A 12788-nucleotide genomic window follows, 5' to 3' on the forward strand; every position below is an offset into this window, starting at 1 on the left:
TCAACTCTGTTAAAGTATTGTTATGATAAACAACAATCATTACCTGATACACTACTGTGGCTGTCAATGATAATGTTAAGCCTTAGATCACAAGGTTATTTAAACATCATCGAAACCGTGCTAACTTTTTCAAATCCTAACTAGTTAAGTAAACGAAATACTTTTATACTTTAAACATTTGATATAACAAATTTAACAATATCACTTGGATTAAATTTCATCCGCCGTGTTTTACAAATACTTACACTCGGTAGCAGATGACATACCGAGCTCCAGAGTCGAACGAGGTTAAAAACAAGGAGTAAAATATATAACGGTTGTTAAAATAATAATACTGATATTTTGATTTTGGGAGAGCTTTATAATATTTTTCTAGCCGACTGAACAAACTAGGCTTAACTCCGGTTTTTTAAACGTTACGAATACCTTTTTTATTAAAACGAGAATTTTAACAAACCGAACGAGATCAAATTCAAATCTTCAATAATTCGCATGTTTTTATTTACGCGCTCAAACAGCAAAAAAAATATAATTTCGCGCGAGAAATCAAATTCGTTTTAAAAACAATGCGCATACGGTTACGTAAGTACCAAACCTTCATATAATACAATATAATACATTAACGCAATTTTCTATTTCTACATTTTAACCAATATAATATTTTAACAACGTTGATCTAAATTATAGTTGTAAAAACAGTTTTTCCCCGTCTTATGGTAACGAACATTTTATGGAAAGGTATGTTGTGTATTAAGTTTAAATTGTTAAGGTTTTAATTAAAAGACAATGTTCCCGAAATTAGAAGTTCATATTTTCATTTATGGGTTTAGAAATGTAATATTGAAATCCTTCCAAGCGTAAAATAACACCCATCCTTATTTGTTATTATTATTTGTACTTCATCTCCGATTAATCCTCGCAGTTTAAATAAAAGATGGCTGGGCTGTGTTGCCATTTGCTCCCTGGGGTAGAATCGCGTTTCTAAGTGAAGAGAAAAATGAACATCTTGAGGGGCCAATTCTCCGTCATAAAAAATGAAATAAAAGTGGAAATCCCAACTGGCAGACGTCGCTTTCGGCCCGCCAAACCCTCAAAACTCTTATGAAAGAGGAAGACAAATTTACATTTATATAACTGGCGAACGCGGCTACACGAGCGGCCCCTAGCTCATCGCGAAATCGGATATATTTTCTAAATAGCTTTTACCCCCGTTTCTACCCCCTCTATCTTCCCAATTTTTTTTACTTCGAAAGGGGTAAAGGTTATTCTTTTTTCGCGAGGCCTTTTCATCCAGCCTATCTTTGTAGTAACAGACTGAATATAGACTAAGTGCGAAAATGTGTTTATAAAAAGTCTCTACTGCTATTTTTCTCCTACTCTCTCGTTTTGACTACGTTAAAGTATCTTTTTAATGTAGCGTAGTCGTTGTCGTATTTAATAGTTACAAATAGTGTTGTAAGTCGGAAAATTTTCCGGAAAATGACCGAGGACTTTTTTTCCGGAAAACTTTCCGTATTATTCCGAAAAAAATAATAAAAATTCATTCCATGATTAGTCTAATATTGTTTGCAAATTTAAATAATGCGGCATTTTCGCCTCATTTTTTCGAATCCAAAAGTAAAACTAAACCTCTAGACTAGCTTTAATCTGATTAATAATGTAACACTATTAATGTTTTGTAGTATGTTTATTGTTATTAGACATTTTATATCGATAAAAAGTTAAAAACATTAAAAACCCTTAAAAAGTAATTTATATTTCAATTTTCTGGAAATGTTTCCGCATTTTTTTCAGGCAAATTAACAACACTAGTTACAAAGGTAATACCTCCCCTGCCTACGTTGTAGCGCGAATAACGCGTAAAGGTGTGAAACTGACTTTCGTCATAGCTTGACGGACTTGTTCGCGAAATAATATCGTATTCGGGGGTTATCCATGCGGTAAACTCGAGACGAAATAGCGCGTTTTTTCTTGAAGAGTTTTTTCAATAGAGTAAATTTCTTCGTAATGTATTCGGTTCTCCATTTTCCCCACTTCCATATTAGAAATGTCAGGTTTTTCGGCACACCTTTTTTAATTCTCGTTTTGGACGTTTTGACATTAATATGTATTTTTTTTAATCTCGGCGCCTCCGGCAAAGATGATCCATTAGGTATTCAACCATTATTGCGCGATGCAATCCGCTGACGTGAAATGTAATTGTATTATATTAAGGTCGAGGGCCTTTAGAAAGACTTCGCAAAGTTTAGAAAGTGAATTCTTTCGCTAGCATCCTGTAGAGAATGGACAGAGTTATTCAACTTTTAGGAGGTTGGATTACGACGCTATATCTTTAATAGAAACGCGTGTCCGGCAATATGTCAAACTTTCCACCCAACCCCCCTGTATGAAAGAGGGGCACAACCGTGCCCTCTGTTGCGGATAAATAGTAGCTCGTTAAAGAATAAGAAAATAATGGTGGGCTCGGTTAATTATTAAAATAATTCTATACTTATTGTTTTATAACTTAGAAGAATATCTTTACTCAATGCAATTAACAAAGTTAAGAAATAGATGACCTAGATGGCGCTTCCTTGCAATGACGGAAGAGGGATAACTTGAGGAAAACAAGTCTGACGTATCGGCGTCCTCCGAAAGGCCGAAAGCTTCCGTAGTCTAACTTTTTAAAGTTGAATAACAATAGTACAAACTTTCGTGCACCCCAAAACGTAGAGGACACCATTTATAACAAAATACGACAGACAAACTGCATCATCTCTTTAATCATAATAAACCTTACTTTTTAATTTTTTAATTGAATTTGAACGTTTAATTTTAACTAAATAAAGTATAACAATTAAATATCGAAATATGAGCGACAAAGCTTCAAATATCGATGCATTTTGGAATATACCACCGTCATGTAGTACCCTAGATTCAAAATAACTGCCCCATAGTTACCATGGTAACCAACTATATATAGTGCCCTACAGAAACCAATGGAGGCCGAATTTTCGGAGGTCAGGTGGGTAATCGCTACGTTAGAAAACCGCTAATCGGTAAGCTCTCGGAATTTGAATCTAGGGTTCGGAGATCTATATTATCTTTGCTTAAGTATATACTAAAACCATACGACTGGAAAGTACTAGGTCTGTGCGATTAGTAGCCTTAGGCAATCGAGTATCAAATTATTTTTCGAGTATTCGAGTCGAGAAATATTGAAATCGAGTCGAGTAATCGAGTGCTTGATTAAGGGGAAACTTTATCTTATTCGAGTCGAGTAACTAAAAAAAACCTCGAGTAATATTTTTAACACGTCGGGTTATCGAGTACTTGATTACGAGCTGGTGTTATTCAAGTAATGATGAAATTAAATTTAAAGGAGTATAAAGTAACTTTCAATGCGGAAAAATATTAATTTAATTTAATTGAACCACAGTTTCCACAACTTTGAAGGTACCGTTTATTGCCCCCAAAAATTGGTAAAAACCTCTCTTTGAACTTTGAAGCAACGAGGATAGAAAAAACGAAATACTCGACGAGTTTAGAGATCAGCATTATTCGAGTAATCGGGTACTCGAATATGCAACTTTTTGGTACTCGGTAATGGACGAGTATTCTCCAATTATTTATTCGAGGTCGAGTTCGAGTATTCGACCTCTAGAAAGGCCGCATCGAGTACTCGCACAGCCCTAGAAAGTACCTCTCCAAAAACTTTCTAAAAGCATGACCTTCAACCACCACTCTCTCACAATATTGAACAGTAATGGCGGCTTCCACGCTTTGGCCCTGAATAAAGTCTATAGAGAACGTCAAAAGGACGTGGCTTTATGTATTTTTGGTATCGTTCTATAAGCTATTGGTAGTTAAAGAGGGAAGCAGGTGGCAGAGAGCGCCTGACGCGACAGGTCCAAAGCAATCTTTCCTTAAATCAAATAAATTCACGCTTACCCACTAACACTACGGATATCGGCCATCGGGTGAAGTCTGCGTGTACAAATTGATATCCAACAATCGAGTTACCTTCGGTTCAAACCCGCAGAGGGAAAATAAAATCAAAGGTGCAAATCGATCTTTTTTCAAGTCCCGGAGAGATTTGGCAGTCGTCATCGTCGACTTTATTTTCTTCGGTGGGTGGAGGCGCCTCCCACCAGCCCTCTCAAATTGGCCGGTCACGCTTCCGGAAAATCTCGCCAGGGGGATCCGAATCCGTTAAACGTAAAGAGAGCCTTTTGCGCTCTTTTTCGATTAATTTAAAGCGCGAGATTATATATTTTCGTCCTCTTCGGAATTGAAAGGCTAGGAGATAGATGGCGCTGTAATCCGCGCTCTTTTTTCGCCTCCGATCCCGAGAGTGGCCCCGCTTAATCGCTCTGGGGCTTTCTCTCTCCATTTCGAGGTCCGAGGGTTTCTCATTTCATTTTTGCTTTTATTCCTTCGCCCCTCATCCATTTTATTCCTTCGCCCATTTTTAAGTTTCATCCGTCAGCGCCAGGGGGAGTCCCAGTCGTATTATTTTTCTAAATAGTTCGGCTCTTCGTCTTTTTCGTCGCGTGGCTTTCAAACTTTAAGTATGAGCGATGGTAATATTATCTTTCCCGTCCTCGTCTCATATTTGAGACGTCGCATTTTGGTAACCCGAAAGTATGAAGATTAAAGAACTTTCATTGCGTTTCAAAATTGCGGTTTTCCATATGTTAGGGATTTCGTTTATTGGTTAAGAGTGTAATCAAAGATAGTATAGAACTGCTAACCCTAGATTCGAATTCGGAAAGCTTTTCGATTGACGGGTTTGTAACGGAACGATTGCGCACTTTCAGCACGTGACCTACGAAAGATCTTCCACCATCCATTGATGTAGGCCGCTATTTATAATTGGTTACCATGGTAACCAGGGAGCTGATTATTTTCGGAGTTCCGGTTGGAAGTGGGTAAACGCTATTGACTACGAGGCAGTGATTTCGAATGTAGGTGACGAGGTCTATATTATCGTTTGGTATTATTCTGAAGACTTAAACTCGGATACCTATTGGAATTAGGGAACACAATTTGTCTAGAAAATCATTTAGATTGTGAGTTTTCGAAACTTTACGAATGGGGTCAGTTGGGCTGTACTTGGTTTTAAAAATTTGTTGGGTTAGTAATTTTCAGGGGCAATTTTACAAATTTTAGGTTCCTTAATGTTTTAAAATTTTCGAAACTGGTTAAATATAAAAACTTTCAAAAAGCTGGTTAAATATAAAAACTTTCAAAAACCTGGTTAAATATAAAAACTTTCAAAAACCTGGTTAAATATAAAAACTTTCAAAAAGCTGGTTAAATTAAAAAAAATCTGGTTAAATAAAAAAGATTCTGGTTAAATTAAAAAATCAAATCTAGTTAAATTTAAAAAAAATGATTCTGGTTAAATTTAAAAAATCAAATCTGGTTAAATTTAACAATTAATTATGGTTAAAAAAATTAAAAAAAAAACAAATCTGGTTAAATTAAATTTAAAAAAATCAAATCTCTTTAATAAAATTTAAAAAAATCAAATCTCTTTAATAAAATTTAAAAAAATCAAATCTGGTTAAATTAAATTAAAAAAATCAAATATGGTTCAATTAAAAAAAGATTTTGTTTAAATTAAAAACAGATTTTGGTTAAATAAAAAAATCAAATCTGCCTAAATGAAAAAATTAAATCTGACTGAATTAAAATAATATTCTGGTGAAATTAAAAAAAATCGAATCTGTAGTAATTTTAAAATTAAAATTTACTAATAAAAATAAATTATGCAGTGGTTCACAAACGTACAATACGCAGACACTCCAAAGAACCAAGAACTTATAATTCTTAGGAACTTACGTAGTAATTTCACGTTCAATCGCTCAGATCTGAAATTTATTATCCCGGAAATGTTTATATTGCGCCCAAAAATTCCATACTATGCCAAAATTATCTAGTGTATTAGGTCCTAGATGAGTTCCAATTTATATTAATAAATATATTTTTGTTCCCATAAAAACAATGGAATTTTTTAATCAAGAATATTATTGAAAAAATCCGCCTTCAAATATGCCAATAGCTTTAGGCGGCTCTAAATTGTCATTTCTTCACTCCCCCTTTTCCGCCCCCCGGTCCCATTTTCTATTGTATACGCCGAACTGTATACTTTGACAGCTGACGTCTTCTTCGTCGCGTTTAATATTCCAGGCCCGAGTTGTGGCCCCCGGAAGATATAATGCTATGCCTCCAACTCCGGCGAAAGTTTCCTTTGGTCCGCCGCGAATCTCCGATTATTCCGTCCTTCACTTCGGGTTCACGTCAAAGTCGCGATGATGCCCCATTTCCGCCTTCCCAAATCGATCTCTCGAATAATACCCGCTTGTCTTCGTAACTCCCCTTTGGGTCGAAAAAGGCGCGCTGGGACGGATTCAAAGTCATTCGGAATTGAAAAGCGTTGTAGCCGGAGATTCGAGAGAACTTCTTTCATATTCGCCCCTTCATATTACGAAGTTTGTCTTCTCCTTGTACACCGGTATTCGGCGTGAAGAACACTTTTACAGGCGTTTGTAGAGTTAAAATAGGCCATTTTTGAAATAATCTTACGGGTTACGTTTCTACAAAGGTAATATAGAATTTGTACCCTAGATTAGAAATCGGAGCTTTGCTCGTAATCAATAACGCTTACCCACTTCTTGCCGGAGCTCCGAAAAAACGATGCGTGATGGTTGAAGAGTTTTCAGAGGTGACGTGCCGGAAGTGGGTAAACGCTTCGCTACAAAGCCGTTTACAAAGATGTTTAATGTCTACTTATATCAAACTCATGGTTAAATTAATTTCATTGAACTTTAATTATAATTAAAAATCATTGAGCTAAATCGTATAGTACGCTCTCATGAATTTATGAAAAAAAGGGGAAAATCAAGCAAATGAAATTACAAGTAGTAATTTAATTTACGTAAAATTGATTTAAATATTTAATTAACGTTTCTAATACAAGCAAAGCAACCTCGATCAAAAATAATTTTCAATTTGTCAAAATATTTTTAAATTTTTTATACGAAACTACGAAATTAATTCCAGCAATGAAAATCAAGTGAAAGCTGTCGTTGTAGAAGAATCAATTTACAGGCGTTACTGGCGCCATTATATTTTTATCGCACCCTGAGCAATAAAACGCTACTTCCGTCCGCAATGTCGCCTCTGAGAGGAACTACTTAACCTTCCATTTGTAAAAATAACAGTGTAATATATCGACTGTACTGCGGGGGACCAAGCTCTTTAATCTTTTCAATATGGACTCCAAAGCCACGGTCACACTAGTGCTGAAAACCCAGTTTGACCCTAACGTCATTTCAAATTATGACCAGAATTTTGAAAATACTAAAATGTATGTATGTGGGGTGTTGGAGTGGTTAGCACTTTCACCTCGCAGCAAGAGGAGCCGGTTTCGATCCCAGCTTGTGGTACTGGGTGAAAACTCGGAATAACTCCTTCTTCGTTGATATTGCAAGTTCTCTCCCCACTGGTTAAAGAAGTTTTACCCCTAGTTCTTCGGTTTCCCCTTCCATAAAAACTTGTTGAGGTTAACGGTAATAGTTAAAGTAGGGAGCTGTTGGTCCGCGTGGTATGAAGGGCTCGCCACCAACCTCCTACGCATTGTAGCTAGCTGATTATTATTATTATCCCAAAACTATATACATAGAGTAATATTATTTGACATTAATTAGAATTTTATTCCCATTATTTTGAAAAATACGAGCAATTTGACTAGCCCGCCTTGTCGTTTTGAAAGCGATTCTAAGCGAGCCGACTTGGACGAGTTGCTTCCCGAACTAACACGAAACTAGTTATCTAAAACGAAGCCATTTTAGGGGTAAGTGTGAACTTGGCTTTATTGAAATGGGGCGAGCAGTCGCGGAAACGCACGCCAACCAACGCTTCCAACGCCCCCTGCAATTCCCCCGGATAAATTCTCGAAGAAAACGGTAGTTTTATAGGTCCGGATTATCGAATATCCGATAAAGAAGTAAGAGTGGAAATCGCGAGGCTTTCCATTACTTAACGCTTGTGTTCAGCCTCTCGAGAGGCTTTGCAGCTGACGTCACGCTCTTACGGAAGAAGGGATTCGTTTCTAATCGAGTGACGTTTAGTGACGTCATAACGTTAACAGAATAGGCGGATCCCACTTTACAATATTTGCTAAATATAGATTCAGTTGGGGTTTTTTTATGGAGAGATTAACGTATAGCGAATTGTAACCCCAGCGTCACAAGCGAAGTCTGCTCCTTATGAAGGAAATGAGTACATAAAGAGAAAAATACCACTGTCTCGTCACGACATCTAACGAGCGCTAGTGGAACTTATTTGATTTTTAGTTCGAAATTTACAGTGGACTGAAAAAATCTTTACTCTACGTTGTGGCATCTATTAAATTTTTTTATGTTTTATAATTTCTGTTTAAATATTAGGACAATATTTGAAATAATTACGAAAAACCAATTAATTATAGTATGGTATCATAAAATAATTTGATTTACATATATTACTTATACATAGTTTGGGATACCAGTATAGATGGCGCTAAGAAACTGTGAGATTTTTTCCTCACCCAGAAGCTGACGAAAGAGTTGCGCAATAAAAACGGGAGTACGCTGAAATGAATTTATAGTGGGGTTGAATATCAAGTGTATATATTTTCTACGCGCAATCACCATATTAGATTGGTTTTTATGACATTTTTCAACGACGACGCCCGTAAAGTGTGACGTAATTTATGAACAGTTCCTCAAGAATGGCCGTGCACTTTCCCGATACGCTTGGTTGAAGTTTCTCCCTCTTTCTTGTAATTAACGGTCCGTTTACCCGACGAGGTTAATTGTCGCGTACGGGTTTTAAAATTCCGCTTTCGTCGCTAGGGGCGCTACCACCCTTCCTAGCGGCGCTTTTACTGATATCAGTCTCTCTCTTCCCGTTCTTCAATCTTAATCGTGTCTGTCTTTTCTCTGGTGAATAGGGTCTCTGCGTGTCCTTGCTGTTCTGCTTCTTCAATGGGGAGGTAAGAGATATTTTCACTCTTCGTTATTCACTTCTTTAACCTTACCAGGGTTGTAGAGAGATGGTTCGATCACTTACATTTTTTTTTGGCGAAATATTTTTCTACCACGGATGGCGCTAGTGACGCCAAGTAGCCCCTACAGATATTTTGTGGGCCTTACCTCATTACACTGGAGTACCCAAGGAAAGGGAACACTACCAAGTTTTCATGTCGATCGATCTCGGTTCTTTATGATCTCTAAATTAATTAATTGTCACTTTTTTATAAGCTCATTAACAATTTATTTTTTGAAAATTGCAAACAATCTAAGCAAACCTAAACTAATTAAAAGCCAAAAGGCAAAACTACGGTCAGTTATATTCCTTCATAAATTCTAGTACAAATTTGGTATTTCAGTTCAAATAAATTTTTGAGAAACTAAAATTTAATTAATTAATTTTAAATATTAAAAAGTAAGTTTCTTTAAAATTCGCACGTTTAGAAACGAAACAGAAATTAAAGCGATCGCAGTTAGCTTGTAAAATTTAAATTTCCCGCTATCTCCTATAAATTAGGCTGCACCTCAGTACTTCTATGAATTAGGGGAACGCCCATAAGTATCTGAAGGGGCTACACAGTGTCGGGCGCGCCATCTATTTTCCACTTTTTCTTTAGCCAAACTCTCCTATGGTAGAATTGCTAAGTGATCGAACCATCTCTCTAGAACGCTGACCTTACGAGTAGTCAACGCCATCTGTTTTTAAATTTTCTTATTTGTACATAATAATAATTTAGGATTTATTACTTTAAAGTTCTACAGATGGCGTTGTCTATTTTTAAATCTTAATTGATCTCAAGTTTTCCTTGTTTTTAAAATCGCCTTCCCCAGATCATCTCTTTGGCCAAGAAGAGGTTCAATTGCCCCAGTAAAGAACTGGAACGCTCGAAACACTATTGCGCTAATACGACAGTCTGCGTAAGTGCTGACATCTATTTTCATAACATACTAATATTATATAATAAAACAAATTGTCTAGTAGGATTTAAAAACAGGGTTGCCACACGTCAGGGAAAACAGGGAAAAGTCAGGGAATTTAAAAATGGACCTAAAAAGTCAGGGAATTCTAAGAATTTGTAAATAGTTAGGGTCAGTTTCTTTCCATTTTGTGTTGTCAGAAACATTTTTGTTTTGCCCTATAGGACTTCTGGGTGAATGCAAAACATTAGTCTTAAAGGGTCTATAACCTGCAAAGCAATCTTTACGGAAGACACCCTTCAATTTTTCAAATTACCCACAAGGCTCTTGTTTGAAATTCCCGCCGCCGATTTACCGGAACTTCGTGCTGATATTTTTCCGCTAAATGCACTAGATATTTTTCCTTTCTTAACCTGCAACTGAGTATAATGTTTAGCAGTGATTAGTTAATTAAGGTTAGGTTACCTTGCTATATGGAAAAGTATTTTGCTTGAAAAAATGCTCTAGATAGTTTGCGAGATAATTTTCGACCAATGAAAAAAGGGAATTATCGCTACGTTTAGTCAAACGTCTCGAACTACCACGGGATTTGGCTGCCCCTTTACTAAAACCTAGTGTTGTTAATTTTCCGGAAAAAATTTCCGAATTGCGGATAATTTTCCACAAATAAAAAATTGACACATTAATTACTTTTTAAGGGTTTTTAATGTGTTTAACTTTTTATCGATATAAAATGTCTAATATCAGTAAACATACTACCAAACATTAATAGTGTTACATTGTTAATTAGTTTAAACTAGTCTCGAGGTTTAGTTTTACTTTCAGATTCGAAAAAATAAGGCGAAAATACCGCTTTATTTAAATTTTCAAACAATACTGTATATTAGACTAATCATGGAATGAAAACTTTTTTTTCGGAAAAATACGGAAAATTTTTAGGGAAAAAGACTTACAACACTACTAAAGAAAAATCGAGGTACGCCCGTTCTGAAGGTTTGAAATAACATTTCTCTATTTGTTTCTTTGTTGGGCCTGACCTCAGTGCGAAATGCAGGAAGTGACGGCCGTGTGAGATGAACGTTCATTACTTCGTTGAGATTTTAAACTGTAAAAATAACAATAATAGAATTCAGACGAAATGGCTCAAACATTGTCACACTCTCACGTACAGTAAGACACGTTTTCGTAACAGAAAGAATGAGCTTAAAAATGGACCAAATAAAAGTAATTTGGAGTTCTTTGTTAGTTTATCGGATCGATGCTGTGTTCCCAAGTGATCGCGAAATCCTTAAATAGTCATCGATTCATTTTAAAATAGAAATAACTATCATTAATATTATTGTTATATAATTGTAAATATGCTCATATAGTTTTTAGAAATTTCAATCATGTCCATATTTTGTGGTTTCCTGGTTAAAAAATAGAATTTTACTCCTATTTCATAAAAATATAAAAAATTTCGTTTATATTCCAATTGCGATGTCTACGGTGGTTGTTGTTATTTGAACCTAATAAAAAGTTGTTGAAATTATTGTATTTATGAAAAGAAATTATTATCTATATTTAAAAGTTATATTTCCTTAATGGCCGACTACATAAATCTTCGGTTTACTCTATCTTTCACTGGAAGTAGGCTGACTGCATGGCACACGTGTATTGCAGTAAGCCTACTTCCAGTGAAAGACAGAGTCGATTTCTTGACTGAATTTCGAAAGTTTCATCTTTCCAGACGGTGCAAAAAGGTAAGTCCTAATTTTTATTTAATTTGCGCTCATTAAAAACCTAAAACTTTCACGTACATTGGAATTTTGGCGCTTTCCAATTTTTAATAAAATTTCTATTCAGCGCCCCTAGCGAACGAATTCGGAAGCTGACCATACATTGAGTCAGCCTATGGAAGCGCATGAAACATTAACCTCACCACGGCCAACTTTGATCTCTCGCGCATCTCTCGCGCTACAGCGGCCATCTCATTCGTTGACGTTTCTGCGTTAACCTATGAGCAAAATATGTGTATGACGTGAGCGCCCCTAGCGGATTATTATTTTTCAAATAGTTTTTACATTGAAGTCAATATGAAAACCGAGCGTGGCGCTGAACTCCTACACGTTATAGTACAGTTTATAGGGGGAAAATCCTTGCTCGCGGAATTTCGACGAATGTGTTGGCCGCTGTAGCGCGAACAGCGCGTGATCAAAGTTGGCCGTGTCCTCACGGGCCAACTGGTTTTCGAGGCGTGAATAAATATAGTCCTAGGAGCGATGGTGTTGTTTTTACATTTTTTAGAGTATAAACTTACTTTTTTATCCAGATATTGTACATTACCAGGAATCCATAACGCTACTTGGAATGAGTATCTCCCCATAGCCCCTGTGGTATTTTGTGGCGGAACATTGTGGGAGGGGCTAGAACGCTTATACCGCCTTAAATGACGTCAAATTCAGTGACAAACAAAGGCTTATAAGCTCCGCCTACTATGTTCCGCCACAACGGCGGGGAATCGAAGCCGTTATTCATTCCAAGTAGCGTTACGGATTCCTGACATTACCTTTAGGCCAACTTGTCTATTTCACGCCTCGAAAACAAGACGTTGCGTGCGAAAAGTGTTCACAAGTTTCGCTGATAGCCTTCCACTCTATGCGAGTGGGCTACGCTCAATGAGGTAGAATAAATAGAGATCCGAACAAATCGGGGATTCGCGGGACACGTTTTATTTGAGTAGGAGAATTAGGCTTAAGTTTCAACTTTATCCAATCGTGTTGGCGCCATCTGTTTCTATAAGCAGACACTACCGCAAAATATATTAAGGTT

The 12788-nt window shown here is 36.5% G+C and overlaps 1 protein-coding gene across 2 annotated transcripts in view; it reads left to right on the top strand.

Moving 5' to 3' along the window:
- The window catches only part of LOC149926023 (calcitonin gene-related peptide type 1 receptor-like), a 74990-nt gene extending 63511 nt beyond the window's left edge, over window positions 1-11479 (top strand). For both annotated transcript variants that reach the window (XM_090160319.1, XM_090160320.1), the window contains 3 exons: window positions 8981-9022; window positions 9891-9977; window positions 11020-11479. In XM_090160319.1, the coding sequence (XP_090016445.1) occupies window positions 8981-9022; window positions 9891-9977; window positions 11020-11049 (159 nt within the window). In that variant the 3' untranslated portion in view covers window positions 11050-11479. The remainder of the gene's footprint in view (window positions 1-8980; window positions 9023-9890; window positions 9978-11019) is intronic.
- The last annotated feature ends 1309 nt before the right edge of the window (window positions 11480-12788 follow it).

Source organism: Leiobunum rupestre, chromosome 10 (genome assembly GCF_980474605.1).
Source record: "Leiobunum rupestre chromosome 10, qqLeiRupe1.1.hap1, whole genome shotgun sequence".
Lineage (NCBI taxonomy): Eukaryota > Metazoa > Arthropoda > Arachnida > Opiliones > Sclerosomatidae > Leiobunum > Leiobunum rupestre.